Source organism: Chiloscyllium plagiosum, unplaced genomic scaffold (assembly GCF_037043375.1).
Source record: "Chiloscyllium plagiosum isolate Xiang-an unplaced genomic scaffold, Cpla_swu_hap1 HiC_scaffold_37, whole genome shotgun sequence".
In the NCBI taxonomy this organism is placed as follows: Eukaryota; Metazoa; Chordata; class Chondrichthyes; order Orectolobiformes; family Hemiscylliidae; genus Chiloscyllium; species Chiloscyllium plagiosum.
The window spans coordinates 39,070,355-39,097,731 of NW_028270175.1; the positions used below are offsets into that span (position 1 = coordinate 39,070,355).

Below are 27,377 nucleotides of genomic sequence, written 5' to 3' on the forward strand. Positions count from 1 at the left end.
CTGATTAGCAAGGTTAGATCTCATGGAATACATGGAGAGCTAGCCATTTGGTGACAGAACTGGCTCAAAGGTAGAAGACAGAGGTGGTTATGGAGAGTTGTTGTTTTGGCTGGAGGCCTGTGACCAGTGGAGTGCCACAAGGATCGGTGCTGGGCCCTCTACATTTTGTCATTTACATAAATGATTTGGATGCGAGCATAAGAGGTACAGTTAGTAAGTTTGCAGATGACACCAAAATTGGAGGTGTAGTGGACAGCGAAGAGGGTTACCTCAGATTACAACAGGATCTGGACCAGATGGGCCAATGGGCTGAGAAGTGGCAGATGGAGTTTAATTCAGATAAATGCGAGGTGCTGCATTTTGGGAAAGCAAATCTTAACTGGACTTATACACTTAATGGTAAGGTCCTAGGGAGTGTTGCTGAACAGAGACCTTGGAGTGCCGGTTCATAGTCTAGATTAGAGTGGTGCTCCTTGAAAGTGGAGTCGCAGGTAAATAGGATAGTGAAGGCGGTGTTTGGTACGCTTTCCTTTATTGGTCAGAGTATTGAGTACAGGAGTTGGGAGGTCATGTTGCAGCTGTACAGGACATTGGTTAGGCCACTGTTGGAATATTGCATGCAATTCTGGTCTCCTTCCTATCGGAAAGATGTTGTGAAACATGAAAGGTTCAAAAAAGATTTACAAGGAATGTTGCCAGGGTTGGAGGATCTGAGCTACAGGGAGAAGCTGAACAGGCTGGGGCTGTTTTCCCTGGAGCGGAGGCTGAGGGGTGACCTTATAGAGGTTTACAAAATTATGAGGGGCATGGATAGGATAAATAGGCAAAATCTTTTCCCTGGGGTTGGGGAGTCCAGAACTAGAAGGCATAGGTTTAGGGTGAGAGCGGAAAGATATAAAACAGACCTAAGGGGCAACATTTTCACGCAGACGGTGGTACTTGTCTGGAATGAGCTGCCAGAGGATGTGGTGGAGGATGGTACAATTGCAACATTTAAGAGGCATTTGGATGGGTATATGAATAGGAGGGGTTTGGAGGGATATGGGCCAGGTGCTGGCAGGTGGGACTAGATTGGGTTGGGATAGCTGGTCGGCATGGACGGGTTGGACCGAAGGGTCTGTTTCCATGCTGTACATCTCTATGACTCTATTAGCATTCAAATGACTTGTAGGTCTATGCCTGCGACACAGGTTACCTTCCTTGTCGTCTACCTCAATATTTCAGCAGCCTATGACACAGCTAACGTCAGCATCCTTCTCCAGCACACCTCCTTGGTCATTAAGCTGGGTGGAATTGCTCTTAACTGGTTCAAGTCTCATCCACCAAATCACATCATTTTTCATCATCCGAATTGTGTGGGAAAGGTTGGATGGATCAGTGATTCTTTACTTGTCTGCCCTTTAAAACTGGCCAAAAAAACGTGTGCACACACGTGCAAGAGAGAGACAGAAACTTTTTTTATGGAAGGCAAATCAGGGATACACTGCCAAAGAGTACAACTGTAACTGATACAATAACTGCCTTCGAAAGGGAGCTTGATAAGTCACTGAAGAAAAACGTTTTCTGAACTACAGGGAAAGGATGTGCAAAGCATTAGCAGCGAGTTGATTAGGAGCTGTGATCTCCCTTCACGTGCAGTAACCATTTTATCATTCTCGTGATTCTTCATGCTGCATAAACTCTCATATCTTCACTCTTTGAATTTTCATCCAAGTGCTGACTTTTGTGACATCATCCAAAGGCACGGTGTTAGTTTTCACATGTACATACTACATCTCTCACATCACTTATTCATCCTACATCTCTCCACTTCTCTACCTCATTTTACCTCCTTTGTAACACTCCTCAAAACTTATCTTTTTAACCAAGATTTTGGGCTTTGGAGATATTATTGTCTTATGTGGGTTCGTTTTATACTTAGCTTTATTATGCTTCTGTGAAGCGCCTTTAATTATGTTAGAGACACTGGATAAATGTACAAAGTTAAAAATCACACAACACCAGGTTATAGTCCAACAGGTTTAATTGGAACCTGTTGGACTATAACCTGGTGTTGTGAGATTTTTAACTTTGTACACCCCAGTCCAACACCGGCATCTCCAAATCCGGTTCCAATTACGGTATACAGCTGGAGAAATGTTCCTTCTCAGCCATGTTTTCGGGTCAGAGAATCCTAGGTATTCAGTGAACAAGGTGAGATTAGGGCTGGGTATCACTGCTGTGCATAGACATTAAAATTGTATTTCTAGATGATGTTATTGAATTATTGCTTGTAAATTTGACCAAGCAAAAGATGAATGGGTCAACAATGCTGTGCTGGAAGCACAACTATGAAGTAAAGAAACGATTCAGGATTTTGAAATGTGAAAGAAGTGAAGATATTGTCATAAACCAAATAGTTTCACTGAGATTTTTTAAATGTTCGTGACGTTGCCACTTCTGAAGGAAGTAGCGACAATGCTGAAGTAGAGTAGGTCAATAGTGGCAAGCATAGAACTGAGGAGAGGAACATGCAACAGAGCAGGATGGGAAATATTCAGTAAGGAACTGAAGAGTCCCATAAAGACCACGATCAATTTAATGGGAGTTCAGGACAAAATCCAGAGAAACTCAATATGGAAGATTCATCAGTAAGAGGAGAGAATTGGATTCAGAGGGTGCAAAAGCAACAAAGTAAATAGTATTGATTTTTGAAAAATGTTCTCCCAGTTAAGTCAACAACATTAAGATTCAAGGTGTGACATAGAGATGGGGTGAAAATACATGCAGTACCAGTAAGCTGATCCTGCAAGAACATGAAGACTTCGCAATGAAATAGGTTAAGCCACACACAGATTTTCTTTTATTCACATGTGAGATGCAGATGTTGCTGGCTGGCCAGCATTTATTGACTGTCCCTAGCTGCTCTTGAGAAGGTAGTGGTGAGTTGTCTTCTTGAACCACTGCAGTCCATATCCTGTAGCTTGGCTCATAATGCCCTTAGAGAAGGAATTCCAGGATTTTGATCCAGTGTCAATGAAGGAACAATGATATAGTTCCAAGTTAGGATGGTGAGTGGATTACAGGGGATTTTGCAGGTTGTGGTGCTCCCATGTATTTGCTGCCCTTATCGCTCTTGATGAAAGTGGCTGTGGGTTTGGAAAGTGCAATCTGAGGATCTTTAGCAAAAATCTGTAGTGCATCTTGTAGATAGTAAACACTGCTGCTTCTGAGTGTTGGTGAAGGAGGGAATGCATGTTTTGGATGTGGCACCAATCAAGTGGGCTGTTTTGTCTCAGATGATGTCAAGCTTCCTGAGTGTTGATGGAGCTGCACCCATGCAGGCAAGTTGGCAGCATTCCATCGCACTCCTGACTTGTGCCTCGTAGATGAAGAATGGGTTTTGGGGAGTCAGTTGAGTTACTCACTGCAGTATTCCTAGCCTTTGACTTGCTCTTGTAGCCACTGTATGTAGGTGGCTAGTGCAGTTGAGTTTCTGGTCACATAATCAAGCTTTTTTCAATGAATTCACAGACACAGTAGTGACTGCTTTACCAGAAATAACAGAGGGATGACTAGGATCTAATGGAGCAAAAGGGTTACAAACGGACAGCCAATTCTGGAGGAGTCAAGTCATGTAGTCTTTTGGCTTTGGTTTATAATTTCTAAAAGTGGCTCACAATTATTGAAGAAATGAAAAATAGCCCTCAGCAGAATTTCTAGTTACATAATAGTCAGAAAACAGGAAGCCGTTTTCTACCAAACACTGGAGAACAAAATGCAGTAGTTTTATAAGTTAATGTAAATAAGTAATCTTTGATTCTGAAAAGCAGCTTCAAAATGTCTAAACATACTAGCATTGAATTTAGTGACCAAAAGGGGTCTTGGTAGAACACCATCCTGGACCCGTGCAACAAACTTTTGTAAGTTGAAATTTGTTTTCAATTCAGCACATTTTAACGATTTTTGGTGACCAAATGATGTTTCACCAAAGGATTTCCTCTTCCTTTTTAACAATTTGATTGCTTGATCAGAAAGGTTAGAACTATTCATTATGGCGAAACTTTAATGGAAAAATCTGGTGTATGAAGTGAATGGGGTAAATACCTGATGGTGGGCAGCCCGGGGCCCTGCTGCGAACTGAAGAGAAGTAAGAAATACACAAGGGAAAGGCACACAGAGTCAGCAAGAACTCAAGGACAGACTAGAAAACTCAAAGCACAAGCATTAAAACACGGTTCTAATATACTAGTACTTCAGGTCACTAAACACATTACATCAGGTTAAACAAAAAGAAAATCAAAGCTTTCCACAAACCAGAATTTAAGATTTTCTATTCTTACAGGAAATTATTTTTCTCATAAATTAGAAATAAATATTTGATCAGTACCTCAATTCATTAGATGCAATGATATTTAACTTTGCTACACTGTGTTTAATACGATTTCTCAAAGTAACCTGTATTTTTGATACATTTATAATTTAATGGCTGTGGCATGAAAAATAAAGGCAATGTATGGTAACATTTACCAAATTGGAGATCCTCATTTACCAATTTGGTTGGGGGCTCAGAAGCAATGAGCATTGCATGCACCATTTTAAAAATAACTTGAGCTACCCACTATCAATGTAAACTCACTGGCTTGAACTTGGAACTATTATTAAAAACGATTTTAAAATTGAAGTTTTGTAATGATAGCTTAACTGGCACGGCAGTGATAAATTGGTATGTACAGACAAGGAAGACTCTTTATTTAATCCCAAGATTTCTGAATATCTGATACTGAAGTGATGGTGGCAAAAATTCAACTGGGGTCACAACTCTTATGTAAATAGTCAGGGGAAATAAAGCCAAAACTTCCACCTCTGACCACTGTCAAGCAATCCACTGCTAAAAATTTGCATGTCTGGAAACTGGAATCAGCTGGGCAGAGTTGCACAGTCAAGTAGCAAGGGTTATGGAGAATAGCCAAGTTACCATTAGGTGTCTGGCACGCACAGAACTCCATCATAGCAAGGAAAAGACTCAGGAGAGAACAACAATTGTTAGGATAGAGGCTTCTAAAAATAAAAATCTGCCTTACTAACGTCAGAAGAACCATTGGTAATTTAAAAGGGAGAAAGTGAGGACTGCAGATGCTGAAGATCAGAGCTGATAAATGTGTTGCTGGAAAAGCGCAGCAGGTCAGGCAGCATCCAAGGAGCAGGAGAATCAACGTTTCAGGCATAAGCTCTTCTTCAGCAACACATTTTTCAGCTCTAATTTAAAAGGGAACAGCTTTCAAAAAGATGACCAATTTGGCCATTTCATGAATTTGGATAAGTCACTAAAGCTCTCAATTTCATATTTCAATACAGAAAGAAGAAGTAGGCAAGGATGATCAGATAACAGAGTTCACACACAGATCTCTATTTCTCATATCTTACCCCAGAGTATGACAACAGCTTATTTGTTGCAGATGTTAAATGAACATGAGCAATAGTGAGGGTGTTAAAATTATAAAGATATTAGCAAGCAAAATAAGGAAAACAATTTTCAATAATAAATTAAACCAGAAAACACTTGAGAAACTCAGCAAGTCAAGCAGCATCTGGGAATAGCGGAGTAGTTAATGTTTTGAATCTGATAGAACTCTTCTTCTGAACTACAATTTCATGTTGAATGAGAAGGATAGGTGATAAAGCAATTGTTTCTGTACACAACAGGTGTCAATTTTGTATGACAAACTTCAAAATTTGTGCTCCCATTCTCTCAAAGAAAACACCCATATTTGCAAATTCTACAGTTGATGACAAGTATTTGACATTTGATATATTGGTTGATAATAACACCTTCTGCTTCAGACAAGCAGGATACTGAATAAATAAATTAGATAACTTGATCAATTAGGAAAAGGCAGGAGAGAAATATTCAAACATATGAACTTATCATAAAGGTATTTTTCCAAAAGGATTTTGTGAATGTACTTTTTGCATGTATTCATCCTGGTATTAGAAACTATTTTGAGAACATGCTCAAGGATAAAAGAACCGAAGACCAAAAGAAAAATGCAGCACCACAAGTTAGCAACAGACACAATGCATGAACCTGCAGAAAAACTGTTAGAAATTACGAGATAAACGAAGGTGCAAGGAGTCAGCAGGAAAGTAAGAGCCAGTAGGTGTCAGCAGAAGACAGTGTGCGCACTGCATGAGCAAATTCATTATTAAAATCAAGCAATCACTGGACAGAAGGTAGGTGATTGGTTGTTCATTTACAGGGGTGGGCTAAGTACTAACAGCAAGGCAATTAGTAATAGATGGCACGGTAGCTAGCACTGCTCCCTCACAGCACCAAGAATCCAACTTCGATCCCAGCCTTTTGTGGAGTTTACGCATTCTTCCTGTGTCTGCATGGGTTGCCCCCAGCTGCTCTAGTTTCATCCCACTGTCCAAAAATGCATAGGTTAGTTTGATTGGCCATGCTAAAATAATTGCTCTGCAATCTCCAGGAATGTGTAGGTGAGGTGTCTTGACCTACAGGCCCTTTCTTTCCTGCTGACTCCTAGATACTAAGAGGTAAATGAAGGAGCTAACACCTTCTCTACAAGCCCATGCATTCTGTCTCTTGCTAACTCGTGGTGCTGTTTTTTTCCTAGGTCTTTGGTACCACAATCCTTGAGTTTGCTCGCTCTGGCACTAATGGGTTCTCAAAATAGTTTCTAAGATCAGGATGAGTACATCATGTTTTTGCGAAAAGTACATTCACAAGATCCTTTTGGAAAAATACCTTTATAAGTAGTAGTTCAGATATGGGGGATGGGGATGGTGTTTAGCAGAGGTGGATCTGATGGGATGCTCTTTGGAGGGCTGGTGCAGACTTACTGAGTGAAATAGCCTCTTTTTGCACTGTAGGGATTTTATGATTGTTATGAATAATGATCATTAACAGTTTAGATCCAGCTGCATTCAATAAATCTGATAGTTTAAGTAAGGTACTAATTAGATTTGAAAAGGTAAAATGTAGATTTTAAGATTAAAGAATGGGCAGCTGAGACCTCTTGCCTATAACTATGTGGAACTTCATGACAATGAGATGGTGTGCATCTTTGAACGTCTTCAGCTGTTTGAGTTGGAGCTTAATATTTCTGAACTTTGCCCAGTGAGAAGCACCGTAGTGAGCTAGGGAGAATGAGGGGTTCCTGGATCATACATTCCATAAGGTGGTCAACCCAGAGATAAAAAGAGTTCAAGACAGTAAATGGGTAGCCACCTGGAAGAGTGCGAATTGACAGCAAGTGCAGGATTCTTCAATGTGTATGTCACAAAGCTTCACTCATTAGTGGAAACTGCTGTGAATGACAAAACCTTGAAGAGATGCAGTTCAGATCACAGCACCAATGGGAAAAGACTGAAGGGAACAACACAGAGCAGAAATGCAGACATTATAGGAAATTTCATTGCTGGGACATTTCTGTAATCATCCCAGATCCAAATGGCATGCAACCTCTGTGGTGCGAGGATAAAGAACACCATATGGAGGGTACAGAATACTTGGCAGTAGGGATAGCATAAAAGGTTGCATATGTCAATGGTAATGACTGAGGAGATGGAAATGTGTTGCTGGAAAAGCGCAGCAGGTCAGGCAGCATCTAGGGAACAGGAGAATCGACGTTTCGGGCATTAGCCCTTCTTCAGGAATGAGGAAAGGGCTCATGCCTGAAGAAGGGCTAATGCCCGAAACGTCGATTCTCCTGTTCCCTAGATGCTGCCTGACCTGCTGCGCTTTTCCAGCAACACATTTCCATCTCTGATCTCCAGCATCTGCAGACCTCACTTTCTCCGTAATGACTGAGGAGCCAAAAGGTATTCAAGGCCCTATAGGGAAATTTTCACAAGTATGATCTCAAAGGTCGGACTTTGTGAACTTCTCCCAGTGTTGCACATTATCTAAAAGGACGAGGAATAAAGATAGAAAGGGATCATAGCTTGATATACATTGTGGGAAGCAGGTCTTCAGATTCTTGTGACTTTGGTACTAGGGCAGAACATGCATATTCAAAAGGGATTAGGATTAATGTCCTCATGGGGAGGCTTGCAAGTTTAGTTGGAGGCTTTAAAGAAAGTGATCTTATCCTGCCATTGTTCCTGGTGTAACACGTGACTGTCAGTGACGGGGATTGTCTTGAGTGCATGTGACTGTGGGGGAGTGGCCAAAGTAACTGTAAGCATGGCCGACTGACCCATATAAAGGGGATGTGCTTTGTTGAGTGCCTCACTTTGACTCAACCCCGCATGCCTGCCGGGGTTGGGGGTGGGTCACCTTGCGTGTACAAGCTTTAATAAGCTTTAACTGTTTCCTTTGTTCAGAGTGTGTGTTTTGCTTCAACCCCGTAAGCTCTGCAAGATGCATGTTAAAGCTTCCTCCAGAAAGCCTGTACTGTACTGTGTTTAATAAATTTGGTTGCTTGTTCACAAAAGTTGGTGGTTGCAGTTGCATCAAGTGTGTAAGAACCTCAAGAGTAATAGAACTTAACAGTACCTCATGAAAGAATGGTTAACAAAACTGAAGCTCGTGGAATAGGAGGGTCAGTGTCAATTTGGAGATAAAACAAAGTCAGAAAACATGGTAATTTTTTAAATACAGTTTTACAGTTCTAAAGAAGGGTCACTGGACTCAAAACATTAATTCTGCTTTCTTTCCACAGATACTGCCAAATCGGAGCTTCCCTCGTAATTTTCTGTTACAGAAAACGTTTTAAAAGTTATGCATAGACTGAGTACCATCACTCAAACCATTTTCCAAACGTGAAAAGGTTTTAAAATTACCAATTTTCTAACATTTCAACAGACATTTTAGAATGATTTAATTCTGGTGACTTAGCTGGGAGAAATGCTTAAACATGGCACTGAGTGAGAAGCACAACAAAAGTTCAAGGAGAAAGTGAGGTCTGCAGATGCTGGAGATCAAAGTTGAAACTTTATTGCTGGAACAGCACAGCAGGTCAGGCAGCATCCAGGGAACAGGAGATTCGACGTTTCGGGCACAGGCCCTTCTTCAGGAAGAAGGGCCTGTGCCCGAAACGTCGAATCTCCTGTTCCCTGGATGCTGCCTGACCTGCTGTGCTGTTCCAGCAATAAAGTTTCAACAACAAAAGTTCAATCAACATGGAGTTGGAGCAATAAGCACACTGGAAGATCAATGAACGGTTCGAGCTGCTAAGATTTTACACAGCACCTATTATGCAGGAAAGTCTTCCCTCGTGCAACACAAAATAGGAGACAAAATTAACGCTGAATCAAAATGAAGGGTTATCAAATTAAGTGACCTAGGGCTTTGCTAAAAAGAAGAGAGGGCAAATCAAATTAAAGGAGGAAATTCCAGCACTTCTGATCGAAATAGATAGGAGCCACCATTTCCAAAGGAATTAAGGGACAGAAAAGAGTCCAGAGTTGGAGTAATGTAGTTCTGGGCAAGTTATGGAGTTAGTGAAGGTTAGAGAAGTGAACCAGCATTTAATAAGATGCCGGAGCAGAAATAGGTCACTCGGCCCATTGAGTCTGTTCTGTTCTACCATGCAATAAGATCACAGCTGATCTGATAGTCCTCAACTTCACTCCTGTCAATTCCCCCTAACCTTTAACTCCCTTACTGATTACAAATGTCTTATCTCAGCCTTGAATATCCTTGAATGACCCATCCCTCTGAGGTAGGGGATTTCATAGATTCACAACCCTCTAAGGAGAAGGAATCCATCCACATCTCTGTCTTCAATTAGCCATCCTCCACTCCTCTGGTACTTCCCCTGTAACCAAAGAGGAATTAAAATTTTTCTGCCTCGCCTCTCACAGCAGACTGGAATTCAATTCATCCAAGCCAAGGGATTTCTCAGTTTTTAAGCCCGATAGGACCTGCAAACTGTGCAAGTTCCTCAATCCCTTTTCCTGAACTCCATACCTACTTCCCTTTTTCCAGAATGAAGACCAAAGGAAAGTATTCATTCAGCACCCTTCTAATATCCTGCAGCTTCACACACAGGTTGCCCCCTTGGTCCCAAAATGGACCCTACTCTTTCCCCTGGTTAACCTAGTCCCTTTAATGTAATGTGTCTATAAAATATCTTGGGATTCTCCTAATCCGGTTAACAAGTCCTTTTTATGTCCCCTTTTTATTCTTCTAGTTGCTTTCTTAAGTTCCCTCCTGCTCTTCCGATATTTGAGCGCCACAGTTGAATTGCTTCCTTTGGACTTGCTAAAAGCCCTATTCGTCTTCCTTACCCAATCCTGACATTCAGGGTTCTCTGAACTTATAGCTCCTACATTTCCCTTTAAAGGGTACATGTTAGACCTGCACGCTCCCCAGTTATTTTTTGAATGCGGCCCACTGCTCTGACGTAGATTTACCCACAAGGAACTGTTCCCAGTCCACTGTGGCCAGATCATGCTTTATTTTAATGAAATCTGCCTTCTCCCAATCCAAAGCAGTCTTTTGCAGGCCATCTTTTCCTTGCCCAGAACAAATGTGAACTGTGTTGTGCGGTGATCGCTATCACTTAAATATTCCCCCCACTGCCACATCAAACACTGTCCAGCTTCTTGCCCCAGAAACAGATAAAGCACTGCACCACCTCTTGTTGGGCTTTCTGTGTTTTGGTATGAAAAGTTCCCCTGGATACATTTCAAGAAATCCAGCCCCTCTGAACCCTTAAGATTATGACTATCCCAATTTATGTTGGGAAAGCCGAAATCTCGTTAGTATAATTACATCACTTCACACAGGTGTTTAAGTGTAATGTCTATATATTTGCTCCTCTATTTCCCGTTGATTCTTTTGGGACCTATAATACACTCTCAGTAAAGTAGCTGTCCCCTAACATTCCTAAGGTCTACCCACAAAGCCTCATTTGAGGACCCTTCCAAGAGGTCATCTCTCCTTATTGCAGTAATTGACTCCTTAATTAAGAGCACTACACCACCCTTTTTACACCCTCCTCTGTCTCACCTAAAGATCTTATACCCCAGAATGTTGAGTTGCCAGTCCAACTCTTCCATTAGCCAAGCTTCAGTGGTAGCAACAATATCATACTTCCATGTGTTAGTCTACACCAATAACTCATCAGTCTTACCTATTACACTCCCAGCATTAAAGACAATCTCGACTTGCCTCACTGTCTGGACACTCATAACTGAACTTACTTTGACTTGCTTCCTTTGTTGTTGCATGTGACTCTGTTTCATTGATATCCTGTGTCCCCTCTCCCTACCTGACTAGTTTAAATGCCTTCCAACAGCACTATTAAATCTACCTGCAAAGACATTGGTCCCAACGTGGTTCAGGTGCAGACCGTCCTGTTTGTACACGTTCCACCTTTTCCAAAAACTTTTTTTTGGAGGGGGTTCTCCTCCAGGAATCTGAAACCCTCCCGAGGTTGCTGAGGGGGGCAAGAGGTGAAATAGCTGGGGCCCTGACAGATATCTTTGTGGCATCCTTAAATACAGGTGAGGTGCCAGAGGACTGGAAGGTTGCTCATGTTGTTCCCCCTGTACAGGAAGGGTTGTAGGGATATTCAGGGTAATTACAGACCAGTGAGCCTGATGTCAGTGGAGGGAAAGTTGCTGGAGAACGTACTGAAGGATAGGCTCTATTTATATTTAGAAAAGAATGGGCTTATCAGTGATAAGCAACATGGTTTTGTGCGAGGTAAATCGTGCCTTACCAACTGAATAGAGTTCTTTGAGGAAGTGATCAAGTTGATAGATGAAGGAAGGGCTGTTGATGGCATTTGATAAGGTTCCCCATTGTAGACTAGTGGAGAAAGTAACGGCATATTGTGTGCAGGGTGTTCTAGCTAGGTGGATAAAGAACTGGTTGAGCAACAAGAGACAGAGAGTAGTAGTTGAAGGGAGTTTCTCGAAATGGAGAAAGGTGACCAGTGGTGTTCCACAGGGGTCAGTGTTGGGGCCACTGTTGTTTGTGAGATACATAGATGATCTGGAAGACGGTTCGGTTGATATGATCAGCACATTTGCAGATGACATGAAGATTGGTGGAGTAGTAGAAAGCATAAGGGACTGTCAAAGAATACAGGAGGATATAGATAGACTGGAGAGTTAGGCGGAAAAGTAGCAGATGGATTTCAATCTAGACAAATGTGAGGTGATGTATTTAGGCAAGACTAATTCTAGAGCGAATTATACAATGAACCGAAGAACCTTGGGAAAAGTTAATGGGCAGAGAGATCTGGAAATGCAGGTCCATTGTACCCTGAAGGTTGCTGCACAGGTGGATAGAGTGGTCAAGAAGGCATATAGTATGCTTGCCTTCATTGGATAGGGTATTGAGTATAAGAGCTGGCAAGTCATGTTAAAATTATACAAGACATTGGTTTGGCCATATTTAGAATACTGTGTACAGTTCTGGTCGCCACATTACCAAAAGGATGTGGACGCAGGGAAGGTTTACAAGGGAAGGTTTACAAGGATGTTGCCTGGTATGGAAGGTGCTAGGTATGAAGAGAGGTTTGATAGGTTAGGTTTGTTTTCATTAGAGAAAAGGAGATTGAGAGGGGACCTGATTGAGGTTTACAAAATCATGAAGGGTATAGACAGGGTGGATAGAGATAAGCTTTTTCCAGAGTAAAGGATTCAATAACGAGAGGTCACGGTTTCAAGGTGAGAGGTGGAAAGTTTAAGGGCGATACACGCGGCAAGTACTTCACACAGAGGGTGGTGGGCATCTGGAACGCGTTGCCAGCAGAGGTAGTAGAGGCAGGCACTGTAGATTCGTTTAAGATGCGTCTGGACAGATGCACGAGTAGGTGGGGAGCAGAGGGATACAGACGCTTAGGAATTGGGTGACAGGTTCAGACAGTAGATTTGGTTTGGCTCAGGCTTGAAGGGCTGAAGGGCCTATTCCTGGGCTGTAAATTTTCTTTGTTTTAACGTCATCATCATGGTTTCTCAATGATGTTTGAATTGTTACCTTTAATAAACTGAAACTGTTATTCATGGACTCATATTTGGACTAAGTTCGGAATAAATAACTCAGCACATACGAAACGTGTTTATATTACTGCTGCATTTTACTTTAAAATTGAATTTTAAATGAGAAATGTTACTATTCATCTTTGTTGATACAAACCAGTTTCTATGCAAATATGGCACAGCTACTTCTGTTAACTACACTCATTAGTTAACAGCAGAGTGTTCATTGACAGCCTGGCAATTATTCTGCTGTGGAAAGCACTCAAAATAAATGCATTACACCAAAAGCATGCCTTTTCAACCACAATTTTAAATGCGAAATTAAGTCACATTCTGTAGTGGCATTCCCCAGACGCATCTTACCTGTCTGGTCTGTGGTTGTGTAGTCATTGTCTGTGGATTTTGAGAGTATACAAGTGGAGGAGGAGCTGCATTCTGGCCAGACTGGAAGGCAGCCTGCATAAAGGAAACAGGGCTCGATATAAAAATGCAAACAGATCCTTAATTTAATAGAACATTAAAATGCTCAAGAAGCATTAAACAGATCAAATGGATCTTAATCAGTACAATCAGATAATGTTCACAGTTTGAATGTGATTTAGAACAAAGATAATTACCCAAAGCTCAACACAAACACACACTAATCCAACCAAAGCAGTCATTGCTAATGGTTTCCTCTCAAAGTGGTCTGCTGAATGCCCACTGTGTAGAACACACTACTCTCAGGAAAATTTAATCCATAGCACAGCCAACAGAATTAAATTATCCGAACATCACAGCCTGACTGGACCTATACTGCAAGATTTCCAGACATTATAATCCTATTTTAAAAATATAGACACGTCACAAATATTACTGTTGCTATTTATCTTCTAAATTGGAGCTCAAACAGTTTTAGTCCAACAGGGTATTTGAAATCACGAGCTTCACATGTGTCATTTCACCTGATGAAACAGCAGCACTCCGAAAACTCGTGACTTCAAATAAACCTGTTGGACTATCCCTTATACTGTGTGACTTCTGACTTTGTCCATTCCTGTCCAACACTGGCACCTCCACATCATGGCATTTGTTTTCTAGCCTGTTCACAATATTGGTTGTAGTTACATAAAGTGCACATTACAACACTGCTGTCCAAAATCTAGTACATATACACCATCTCCAGGATGTGCTAATCTTTCTTAAAGGAGATAGAAGTGTCAAAAATGAACAGAATATTGGATAAACTCAGCAGATCTGGCAGCATCTGTAGAGAGAGAGAAAGAGTTAATGTTTTGAGTCCAGTATGACTGCTTCAGGATCATGTGTCAGTTCTTTTTCAGTACCTACAGTTTGTTGGAACTGGTGGTCACAAACTATTTTCCAACTGCTAGCCTGCCCAGACTCACCTGCCAATCCTTGATTATTTATCAGAGATAAATTCATTTATAAACTGCAACTTTCATCCAATTGTACAAGCATATTGTGTTTCGAATACAGGTGGAACAATAAACAAATAGCTAATTTTGTTATAACAATGAAGACAAATGAAACAAAAAGCTAGATGAGCAATACAATAGAAACTGATGTCCTAACATGTTTATTACTTGAATCGCTTCAAAACAAGAAACTATTCCATTAATAATAGTCCAAAAAAAAAAGGGAAATCCCTAGAATTTACTAGTGATCAGACAGCCTCTAACCACCCTTTTATACAGTCCAAGAGGGATCCTTTCTCAAACTCATGGAACATGCCACTTCCTATATGTTTAAAAGGAAGATGGAGACACCTCCTGGAAGTAACTGCAAATTTAACTCATCTCAGGGAGATGGCCATTGCATGGATCACTGAGGTGAGGATAAAGAGGAAGGAAAGATAGCCCCTTGGATTTTATTCTTAGAAAGCACTATCTCCACTGCCTGCTTTACTAATTCCCTCACCAAAAAGTAGTACAGAGCTTTGTATGCACATGAAAACCAAGAAAGCAATAACATCTTAAAAATAAGTAAACAACCTCGTGAAAATGAATTGGGTCAGAGTGCATGATGTTTACATGTCAGCAGAACCATGCTGCAGGGACATTCTGTTACAAGTCCCAGCTGGAAGCACTTGCTCTTATCAAAATAACTAAGTTCCCTTTTCATTCATCAGTTGATCACATTTCTCTTTGTCATTCTTCATCATTGTTAAAGTTAGTTAAAGATACACAGACAGCTGAATTATCCGATTCTTAACCCTAGAAAAATTGCTTTTGAAGACAAGAAGAAAACATCCGGGAACAAAAAGCCCACACATAAAAGTATTTAAAGCCAATTGAGTAAATTTGTATGACAAACAGGTAATAATGCCACACTGTCTTTATGCCAATCAACTATTCCTTAATTTCTTTTCCTTCAACCTTAATAGGGGTTTCATCTCCTAACTGTAGTCCACTATTTCCAATACCTTGTGAAGGAGAAAGCAGTTGACGCACACCTCCCGTAAGAGAGAAATATAAAAAGTGAATAGCTCTATGAAGATTAGTCAAATCACATCATTTGGTAAAGAGAACAGTTAATAAGTAATAATTCACAAAATATTGAAAAACAAACAATCAGCATACTGGCATTTGGAAAACAGGATAACATCTTGGATCTTGGATAACATCTTGGGGGTGGCACTCACTATCATGCACAGTTCTTAGATTAAAAGGTTAAGAGGTTTCCAGGCTGGGAAATAAAAATACTTGAAGTAAACCCTCAAAAACAGAGAATAGTTTTGGACAACTAAATGTCTACTTAAAGGACAATGTAATATAATCTTGATATTTTTCCAAATATGTTAAAAGGTTCTGTTCCATAGATTAAAGAAGTTGCCTACTATAGCAAATAATATTGAGTCAATCGAGATTTTAGTCTGTTTAGTACAATACATGTTTGAAAATCTTGCTGTTCAGCTATTAACCCAAAGTCTAAATTTATCAGACGTTATTCATTTCTATGGAGATCGTAACAACCTGAGTAGTAGAGTGGTTCCACTATAATACGCGTTACTTCACTAATTATTAATCCACTTGCTTCATATCTTAATGATCGAAAGCGGTGTTCACCGCTTTTATTTACTCATTCACAGGATGATTGTGTCACTGGCTGGGCCAGGATTTATTGCCCATCCCTGGATAAGGTTGTGGAAAACTGCCTTCTTGAATTGCCGAGATCCAATTGGTGTAGGCAGATCCATAATGCCATTAGGGAAGCAGCTCAAGGAGTTTGACCCACCGACCCTGAAGGAATGGTGAAAAGTTTCCAAATCAGGATGATGAGTGGTTTAGAGGGGAACTTGCAGGTGGCGTTATCGCCACAAATACGTTGCCCTTGCCTGTCTAGGTAGCAGTATGACAGTTTGGAAGGTGATGTTAGGAATTTTTTCAGTGCATCTTGCAGATGGTATAGACTGCTACGACGAAACATTTGGTGGTCGAGGATGTGAATATTTGTGGATGTATCAATCAAGTGGGCTGATTGGTCTTGGACCACGTCAAACTTCTTGACTGTTGCTGGCACTGTATTCATTCAGGTAAGTGGGGAGTATTCCATCACACTCCTGACTTGCACCCTGCAAATTGTGGGAAAACTTGGGGAATAAGGTGGTGAGTTAGTCATTGCAAGATTGCTGGCCTCTTAACTGCTCTTGCCATCATAGCATTCATGTAATGAGTCCAGTTTAGTTTCCAGTCAAAGGTAACACCAAAGTTATTGTAAGTGGAGGATTCAGCGATAGTAATGTCACTGAATGTGAAGCGCCAATGCTCAGATTCTCTCTTGCTGGAGATGGTCATTGCCTTGTACATGTGGCATGAATATCACTTGCCACTCATCAACCTAAACCTGGATATTGTCAAAGTCTAGCTGCTTTTGAACATGGACTAATTCAATAACTGAAGAGTCGCCAATGGAGCTGAACATTGTAGTATCATCAGTGAACATCCCACTTCTGACCTAATGATAGAGGGAAGGTCATTGATGAAGTAGCTGAAGATGGTTAGACATAAGACACTATCCTGAACTTACACTATCCTGAAATTCTGCATTGAAACCTAGAGTTGAAATGACTGACATCCAACAACCACAACCATTTTCCTTTGTGACAGGAATTTCATCAACCAGCAGAGACTTTTCCCCTTATTCCCACATTTGAAGCTTCCATAATCCCCACTTTGAGTGGTCTCCCTGTTCACAGTGCAAACAGGTGACTGCGACTTCTATTTTCCACTCATGGGACATGTGCATCACTGGCTGGCCAGAAGTTATCGCCCACCTCTAGTTCCCTTGAGAAAGTGGTGGCGAGCTACCTTCCTGAACATCTGCAGTTCACATGCAGATTTATCCACCATGTCCATAGGGAGGGAATTCCAGGATTTTGGCCTGACACTGAAGGAATGGCGATGTATTTCCAAATCAGAATAGTGAGTGCTTGGAGGGTCACTTGCAGGTGGTGGTGTTCCCATAAATCTGTTGCCCTTGTCCTTCTAGATGGATATAGTTTTAGGTTTGAAAGATGTCGTCTCAGGATCTCTGGTGAATTTTCTATTGTAGTGTATATTATAGATAGTAAACACTACTGGTACTGAATACTGGTGGAGGAGGATGTGAATGTGTGTACATATGGTGCCAATCAAGCAGACTGCTTTCTTCTGGATTGTGTCTAGCATCTTGAACGCTGTTGGAGCTGCACCCATCCAGTTAAATGAGGATTCCTTCACACTGCTGACTTGTGCTTTGTAGATTGTGGACAGACTTTGGGGAGTCAGGTGGTGAGTTATTTGCTGCAGCATTCCTAACCTGCTCTCATAACTAATCTTGCCACATAAACACAGCAACTGAGTTTCAGGTCAATGGTAACCCCAAGGATGTCAATAACCCAAGGGTTCAGTGATGGTAACATCAGTGAATGTCACCCACCAGTGGTCAGATTGTCTCTGATTGGAGATGGCTATTGCATGGAATTTGTTTCGTGCAAATTTACTTGCCACTCGTCAGCCCAACCCTGGATATTGTTGCTTTTGAACATGGTCTGCTTCAGTATCTGAGATGTCATGAATGGTGCTGACCATTGTGTAATCTTCACGGGACCATCCACACTTCTGACCTTACGGTGGAGGGAAGGTCATTGATGAATCAGATAAAGATGGTCAGATCTAGAAAATAATCCTGAAGAACTCCTATTGACGTACACCTTGAAGCTGAGATGACTCAACCACCACAACCATTACAGATTGGCCAAGGAGCTACACCAAAGACGAAAACACTTTGTAGAATACTCACACCACTCCATCCACTCCTGAAGACCAAAGACACCAAGACAGAAGAGGATGAAATAACGGTCTCCTTTGACGTAACCAACCCTGATCACATTCATCTAAATCAACCTAGCCAAATAAATACCGACTACATTATTACAAGAACCAAAAGACACATACACCCAACACCAGCAAGGTCAATGTCATCCAGCTATTGAAGCTATGCCTTACCACCCACTTCACCTTCAACAACAAAATCTACAGACACACCATAATTAAGAACACCCATGGATCGCTGATATCGAGGTTCTTAGCAGAGGCAGTAATGCAGAGACTCTAGCTCTGCCAACATTTCAACCCAAACTTTGGGTCTGCTACATAGATGACACCTTTGTCATCACTAAATGAAACAAATTAGAGGAAACCATCAAGACCATCAATAATACTTGCATTGGCATAAAATTCCCTAAAGAGGAGGAAAACAACATTCCTAGATGTCGCAGTAGAGCGAATAGCTAATGGGGAACTTCAAAACAGCATCTACAGGAAAACACCACATACGGACAAAATACTGAACTACAGAAGCAGTCATCCTAACAACCACAAATGAAACTGCATTAGAACATTTTTTCAACAAGCCACCACACACTGCAGCACAGAGGAACTACACAGCAGAGAAAAATCACCTATACACTGTATTCAAAAAGAATGGGTACTAAATGAGCACAGTACGCCAATTTCTCAGCAAACTCCAACAAGCAGACAAAACACATCCAGAAACCCTTGCCACTCTCCTCTACATCAAAGACATCTCGGAAATGACTGCCAGACTATTCAGACCCCTTGGCATCATGGTAGCCCACAAACCCACCAACACACCAAAATAGCAGCTAATGAACTTGAAAGACCCGATAAAGACAATGAGCAAAACTAATATCATTTACAAAATACCTTGAAGTACTATAACAAACACTACAGTGGAAAAACAGGCAGAAAACTAGCCACCAGAACACATGAACATCAACTAGCTACAAAAAGACATGACCCCACACTCTCTAGTATCCTTACATACAAATGAGGAAGGACACCACTTCGACTGGGACAAGACATCCATCCTAGGACAAGACATCCATCCTAGGACAAGCCAAACAGAGACACGCACGAGAATTCCTAGAAGCATGGCATTCCAACTGGAACTCTATCAACAAACATATTGACTTGGCTCCCATTTACCACCCCCAAGAAAAAGAACAGGAAATGACATCACCACAGGAAATTATGTCAACATGAAATGTCATTATCAACCCTAGGAAACCTGAACACAAATGGAAAGCGGGCCGTGCCATGAGTGCTTCATCCGGAGGCTCACAGATTATGTAACCTAGTTTGGTGACGAAACGTCTGAAAACAAACCTCCCAGCTCAGCGAGCAAACCTGCAACCAGAACCTCAACCCGAGCTGCAAGTCTTCTTAAAACTCGCTACCACAACCATCTTTGTATGTGCCAGGCATGACTCCAACTTCAGAGAGTTTGCCCCGTGACGCGCTTTGAGTCTCAACTTGAAGGCAGAACTTTGTCTCCACAAGGATTGCAAAGTGGCATTCTTACAGTCACAGCCAGGTGCATATGCAGCAGACAGATCAGTAATGAAGTTATATTTTTCCCTCTGGTTGGTTTCCTCACCAATTGCCGCAGACCTAGACTCACAGCTATGTCCTACGTAAACCAACTTGGTCAGTAGTGCTGCTGCCAAGCCACTGTTATTGATGGACATGGAAATCCCTCACACAGAGTACATTACACACCCTTGCCACCCTCAGTGCTTCCTCAAAGTGCTGTTCAAGATTGACGATTGATTTATTAGGGGAGAAAGTGAGGTCTGCAGATGCTGGAGATCAAAGTTGAAACTTTATTGCTGGAACAGCACAGCAGGTCAGGCAGCATCCAGGGAACAGGAGATTCGACGTTTCGGGCACAGGCCCTTCTTCAGGAATGAGCAGAGAGTGTTCAGCAGGAGAAGATAAAAGGTAGGGAGGAGGGACTTGGAGGAGGGGCGTTGGAAATGTGATAGGTGGAAAGAGGTCAAGGTGAGGGTGATAGGTCGGAGTAGGATGGAGGCGGAGAGGTCAAGAAGAAGACTGCAGGTCAGGAAGGCGGTGCCGGGCTGGAGGGATTCGGCTGAGACAAGATGGGGGGAGGGGGGATGAAGAAACTGGTGAAGTCCAAGTTCATCCCCTGTGGTTGGAGGGTTCCCAGTCGGAAGATAAGACGCTCCTCCTCCGACCGTCACGTTGTTGTGGTTTGGCGGTGGATGAGTCCAATGACCTGCATATCCTCGGTGGAGTGGGAGGGGGAGTTGAAATGCTGTGCTACAGGGTGGTTGGGTTGGTTCGTCCGGGTGGCCCAGAGGTGCTCTCTGAATCGCTCCGCAAGTAGGCGGCCTGTCTCCCCAATATAGAGGAGGCCACACCGGCTGCAGCGGATGCAGTAGATGATGTGGGTGGAGGTGCAGGTGAATCTGTGGCGGATATGGAAGTTTCCTTTGGGGCCTTGGAGAGAAGTGAGGGGGGAGATGTGGGCGCAAGTGTTGCACCTCCTGCGGTTGCAAGGGAAGGTCCAAACAGACCCCAGCACCAAGGATATATTTCCCTCCCCTCCCCTATCAGCTTTCCGTAGAGACCACTCCCTCCGCGACTCCCTTGTCAGATCCACACCCCCCACCGACCCAACCTCCACTCCCGGCACCTTCCCTTGCAACCGCAGGAGGTGCAACACTTGCGCCCACATCTCCCCCCTCACTTCTCTCCAAGGCCCCAAAGGAAACTTCCATATCCGCCACAGATTCACCTGCACCTCCACCCACATCATCTACTGCATCCGCTGCAGCCGGTGTGGCCTCCTCTATATTGGGGAGACAGGCCGCCTACTTGCGGAGCGATTCAGAGAGCACCTCTGGGCCACCCGGACGAACCAACCCAACCACCCTGTAGCACAGCATTTCAACTCCCCCTCCCACTCCACCGAGGATATGCAGGTCATTGGACTCATCCACCGCCAAACCACAACAACGCGACGGTCGGAGGAGGAGCGTCTTATCTTCCGACTGGGAACCCTCCAACCACAGGGGATGAACTTGGACTTCACCAGTTTCTTCATCCCCCCTCCCCCCACCTTGTCTCAGCCGAATCCCTCCAGCCCGGCACCGCCTTCCTGACCTGCAGTCTTCTTCTTGACCTCTCCGCCTCCATCCTACTCCGACCTATCACCCTCACCTTGACCTCTTTCCACCTATCACATTTCCAACGCCCCTCCTCCAAGTCCCTCCTCCCTACCTTTTATCTTCTCCTGCTGAACACTCTCTGCTCATTCCTGAAGAAGGGCCTGTGCCCGAAACGTCGAATCTCCTGTTCCCTGGATGCTGCCTGACTTGCTGTGCTGTTCCAGCAATAAAGTTTCAACGATTGATTTATTAGCCAAGGTAGGGGGCAAATCAGCAGGAGCTTTCCTTGCCCATATTTAGCCTGAAGTCACGAGACCTCAAGCCCAGAGTCAATGTTGAGGACTTCCAGGGCATTTCCCTCTTGACTGGATGCTACTGTGCTGCCACTTCTGCTGGGTCTATCCTGCCAGTGGGACAGGACAAATCCAGAGATGGTGGTGGTGGTTTTGGGTCATTGCAAGATATGATTCTGCAAATATGATTAAGTCAGACTGTTGATCGGTCTGTGAGATAGCTCTCTCAATTTTGGCACTTGGGCCCAGTTGTTACAAAGGTGGACTTTGCATGATCAAAACAGCCCTTTCTGCCATTGCCTTTTCCGGTGCCTAGGTTGATGCCAGGTGGTCCATCTGGTTTCACTTCTTTGTTGAGACTTTGTTACAACGGATACAACTGTGTGGCTTGCTCGGCCATTTTCAGAGGGGAGTTGAGAGTCAATCACATTACTGTGGCTCTGTAGTCACATATATGCTACACCAGGTGAAGATGGCAGATTTCCTTCCCTAAATGACATCAGTGAGCCAGATGGTGTTGTTCACATGCTACTAGAAGAAATTTGCACCCATAAATTAATACAGTGTTCCCATTACTTTAACTAATCATTGTTACACTGGTATTACAGTCAACCTTTAAGTAAACCCTGGGCCAGCCTTGTTTGATTTCAAGCTGCATGGTGCGATTTGTAAATGTAACAGTGTTCTAAGTTTATGATCAAGAGGCAGAAATAGCCTAACAAACTTGGTGCTGAAAAACACACCAAATTAATAGATCAGATTTAAACAAGACTGTTTAGTATATAAGGTAGGTTATACTAATATCTGAAATTTTGTCCAATAACACATCCTGACAAAATGGTGGATGTGGGTACAATTACAACATTTAAAAGACATTTGGGTAAGTGCATGAATAGGAATGGTTTGAAAGGATATGGGACAGGAGCAGACAGGTGGAACTTTGTTTAGTTTGGGATTATGTTCAGTATGGACTGGTTGGACCGAAAGGTCTGTTTGTGCTGTACAACTTTTATGACTCTGTAATACAAAGTGATACCTGTAATAACAACATGCAAAACTCTGTTTTAGTTTAGGATCCAATGGATTTATATCCCACATTCCTTACTGTAGGAACATGCCCACCATCTGCAGTGAGTACCATAACTGCCAAGTTATCAATAAGCTTTTGAGTTGAATAAAAAGGTTACATGAGTCACTTTCCTCACAAGACTCATGCAAATACATCAGCCCACCACTGTCATACCTTTCAGCAGCTGAGGATAGGACTGAAGGCAGTAAGTTTGGTTTTTAAAATATGCAGGGAGAGGATATTACAGGCAATGAGCAGCAGCTTAATTAAAAGTGCAATGCTACTCTCCCTGATTTGTGCTGCAAGACAAAGCCGCCAATTAATACTGCAGTATGCCAAATTGATTCAAGTCCGGCTTTGAGCAGTCAGATTAAGCACTAAAATCACTGCCAAAGAGACAGCATACCAGTAAGAAATCAACATCTTGAGGGTGAAAGGCATGAAAATTGTCTGTAAAAGGAGGCAAAGCAAGTATTGTTTCACTAATGGATTTAACATTCATGATCTATTAAATGCAACAATATTGCTTTCCAAGTGAAGAAATGTGTTTTATACCAAAATCTGAAGCTAATAATTATTTAGGACAGAAACATTTTAACCTATCTATTTTCTCACTACTGAGGTGAGCAATCAATAATATCTCAAAATCTGTACTTTCTAATAAGCAATGGAGATCATGACTGTGGGAAAAATAGCTCAAATCCAAATAGCACTGAATTTTGTTACATCTGCATGAACAATTTAGCATTCAGGAACAGAAAGCATGCCAAGATCTATTTAGCACCAGAGATGGGGATCAAACAGGACAGAGCCGACAGCTTGACCAGCATCTCATCCTTCACCATAAACAATTGCTCCCTTCATCATCAACACAGTATCAGTCATGTGCACCATCTACCAAAGTTGACGACAACAGCGGCATGGTGGCACAGTGGTTAGCACTGCTGCCTCACAGCGCCAGACACCTGGGTTCAATTCCCGACTCAGGTGACTGTCTGTGTGGAGTTTGCACATTCTCCCCATGTCTGCGTGGGTTTCTTCCAGGTGCTCCGGTTTCCTCCCACAGTCCAAAAATGTGCAGGTTAGGTGAATTGGCCATGCTAAATTGCCCGTAGTGTTAGGTGTAGGGGAATGGGTCTGGGTGGGTGCGCTTCAGCGGGTCGGTGTGGACTTGTTGGGCTGAAGGGCCTGTTTCCACACTGTAAGTAATCTAATCTAATCTAATCTTTCTTCAACAGTCCTTCTAAACCTGTGGATTCTACTGGCTGGAAGGATAAGGTCAGCAGATGGATGGTAACACCACCACCTGCAAGTTCCACTCAAGCCAAACACTACAATGACTTACGTCACTTCATTCACCATCGAAACACTGGAACTCTTTTCCTGTAAACTAACAGTGAATACATCGTATATACTCAAGTAAAAGTTGATCTCATGTAGAAGTCAACCCCCTATCTTTCGCCAAACAATTTGGAATTTTCCATATATATCTTGAAAAGGTCAGCCCTAGTTCTTCACAGATAACAGATCAACAGTTGAGGGTCAACGTATCATCATGTTCATCAATGTTACAACGAGGAACTGGATTTTGTTGTGTTTTGATGAACAATTCACACCAATTTGGCATGAAAGTTTAAGACGCATCAGGTCAGAGTCAAGTGACAATCTCCTTTTGTGTGTAGCTCAGCTAAGCTCAGTTCCCCTGTCGCACTCATGGAATACAGACATGCTCAGTTGAGGTTTTGAAATTTCTTCATTTTGTGATGAAATGTCCTCCAGGGAAAAAAAATACAGCAGCCTTTAAACTGAAAGTTATTGAAGTTGCAGAGATTCTAAGAAAAGACAACAAATAACCATGTAACAGCAAGAAAATTGTAGATTTCGGAGAAACTTGAGAAACTGGACAAAGATATCAAACTAACTTCAGGCAATGCCAAAACAAAAGTGTGCCAACAGAGGTAAACCTAGCAAGCGGCCACAACTGGAGAAAGAGTTGCTGAGTGGGGGTACTTGAAAATTATTACAATGAGAAAGGTGTTTGTTGAGAAGCTTTCCAAATCCATGCACAAAACGAATCAAAGGAGACAGGAATTTCGGATTTTCAGGCATGAGAAGGCATGACTTAGTACTTCAGCAGAGAACTAAGACTGCACAAAAGCAATCTTTGACATGCTTAAGATGTACCATGTATTTGTAATTTAAAGCTGTATTATATTTCGACCTCACTTTTTGTATGTAGAAATAAAAGCCTACTAATTCATTTTTGTTTCTATGTCTTTATTTGGTAATTACCATAATTTGTTGCAATGTTTTTCTTTACTCGTTTAGTGATAATTTGCGCTTCTGCTAACAATACAGTATTTTGGATGACAGCATGCATTTCAGCCCCGCAAAAGTAGTATCCATGTAAAAGTTGAACCCATAAATTCAACCTTTTAAAAAAAAAACTTTTACTTCAGTATATATGGTACCTATACCAGATGGACTACAGCAGTTCAAGACAACAAATCACCACCATCTTCTCAAGGGTAAGTAAAAATTAATGAATGCTAGCTTTATCAACAACATTCATATTCCATGAAATACTTTAAAGCAGAGTTGTTACTGAGAGCGCACTCTGGAACCCAAATCGAAATCACTAAAACACAACACTATGCTGTGCTTCCATAGCATTTAAACTAAACAATATAACCTTTGGTTGGCTGCTTTGTCCTCAACTGCCATTCCAAAAAATAGCCTAAAGGTTCTCAAAGTGAGGTCTTTCATCCAGATTTTCTACTTTTTGCCAAAATGCCCTTTCCAACAGTTTGACAAGTAGATAATTCCATTGAAACCACCAAATCCCAAGCAAACTAAAACAAAAACAAAACCCCAGGGCAATGATTTGCACACTTACCTCCAGCCAGAGAAATTCTGCAGTTCAGCAAATCTTTCACTTGTGTAAAATCATGTTTCCTGAATCAGTCTATTTTGTTCCGACTATAAAATGGTACCTAATTGCTCAGTAGCCGTAATTGGTTTGACATATTTGACATCAAGTTCGGCAGCATTGCATGAGGTACAGATGGTAACCTAAAACTACAAAAAGGTGTACAAACGGAATGGCATAACTTGGCAAACAAATTTCAATATTGGCAGTCCCGGACTGCAAGTAGGCTCCATTCTGCAGTCCACTCGCAAGTCAATTTGCACCCAAGTTGGAACACAATGCAGGACAACGTAAAGCAGCAGTTCGTTAAGTCCAAGATATGTACATTTCTTGGGAATTTAAAATTACGCCCTTGTATCACCAAGAAATCATTCTCTCAAATACAAATGTTCATAAAGCAAGGACCCCATGTATCGGGAAGTTAATTTTTAAAATTATACAATGAATGAGGGTTTAGTCTGTAGGCTAGCATTAATTACCCATCTCTAACTGCCTGGACAGCAGTTTGTGGATCTGGAGTTACATGTAGGCCAGACAAGACAAGGATAGCAGTTTTTTAAAAGGAACATTAGTGAACTACAAGCGTTTTTTTATGACAATTCCATTATGCAAGCTTTTTATTCAAGAGCTTTTTAAGTGAATTTTAATTTCATCATTCACTATAGCGGGATTCAAACCCAAGGCTCTAGACCATTAACCTGGAATTCTGGGATACCAGCCCATTGAAATTTATACCTCTCCAAGTGCAAGATCACCCAATTTACATGCGTAGGATTCAAGCTTCAAGACTTAGTTTGAGAAGAACAGTCACTTTCTCTTATTAGCAATAAGTAGTGCAGAATCCTAGTTGTCTTAAAGCAGTAGATAACCATCTCCAAGGGAGAAAAATGTTGAAGACACAGATAGAAACAGCTCCTTTTTTGTAGGCTGGAACAACAAAGGATTACCCGGACAGTATTCCAATCAGACAGCTTTAAAATTCTGAGGCCTGGCAGCAGCATGTGGAACACAAAGGAAAAAATAACGTTAGGAACGGAGATCTTTCAAGAATAAAGCATAACTAGGACATCAGCTTAGAAACTGATTGAGTTGTCTGCTTAGACATTGTAGAGACTGGACCAAAATTAGTTTTCATCAAGAACACTTGAATGTATGGCAGCAGTTTTTTAATTCTATTATATAATTATTATATTTTATTAGATTGCTTCTTCAAAGAGCCTGTAATTGTTACAAATTGTTGCAGAAAGGGGGGGCCGGTATTAGAGAGAGGAAGAGGAACAAGTAGATCAAGTCATTAACACCAATGTTTTTGTGGCACTTGCAGTATTAAAATTGGTTGGCCCATGTCCCATTTCACAACACTGACTACACTTCAAAAGTGCACAAATTACTAAAGGTCTATAGAATCTGCTAAGATTGGGAAATGATTTGGAGATGCTGGTGTTGGACTGGTGTGATTTTTAACTTTGTACACCCAACACCAAGTTATAGCCCAACAGGTTTAATTGGAAGCACTAGCTTTTGGAGTGCCGTTCCTTCATCAGGTGGTTGTGGAGGACACAATTGTAAGACACAGAATTTATAGCAAAAGTTTACAGTGTGATGTAACTGAAATTATACATTGAAAAATACCTTCATTGTTTGTTGAGTCGTTCATCTGTTTTC

General features: G+C 41.8%; 1 protein-coding gene across 27 annotated transcripts in view; it reads right to left on the bottom strand.

Moving 5' to 3' along the window:
* Positions 1 to 27,377, bottom strand: part of LOC122540194 (eukaryotic translation initiation factor 4 gamma 3-like) — a 353,622-nt gene that overhangs the window by 161,037 nt on the left and 165,208 nt on the right. For 18 of the 27 annotated variants that reach the window (XM_087980602.1, XM_087980614.1, XM_087980611.1 and 15 more), the window contains 2 exons: positions 13,306 to 13,398; positions 4,087 to 4,119 (listed from right to left, as the gene is read on the bottom strand). The exons of 2 other annotated variants lie outside the window; for them this stretch is intronic. In XM_087980602.1, the coding sequence (XP_087836728.1) occupies positions 4,087 to 4,119; positions 13,306 to 13,398 (126 nt within the window). Of the gene's footprint in view, positions 1 to 4,086; positions 4,120 to 13,305; positions 13,399 to 13,559; positions 13,620 to 27,377 lie in introns of those variants that run through there. 7 more of the 27 variants (XM_087980619.1, XM_087980618.1, XM_087980612.1 and 4 more) reach the window with 3 other exon arrangements.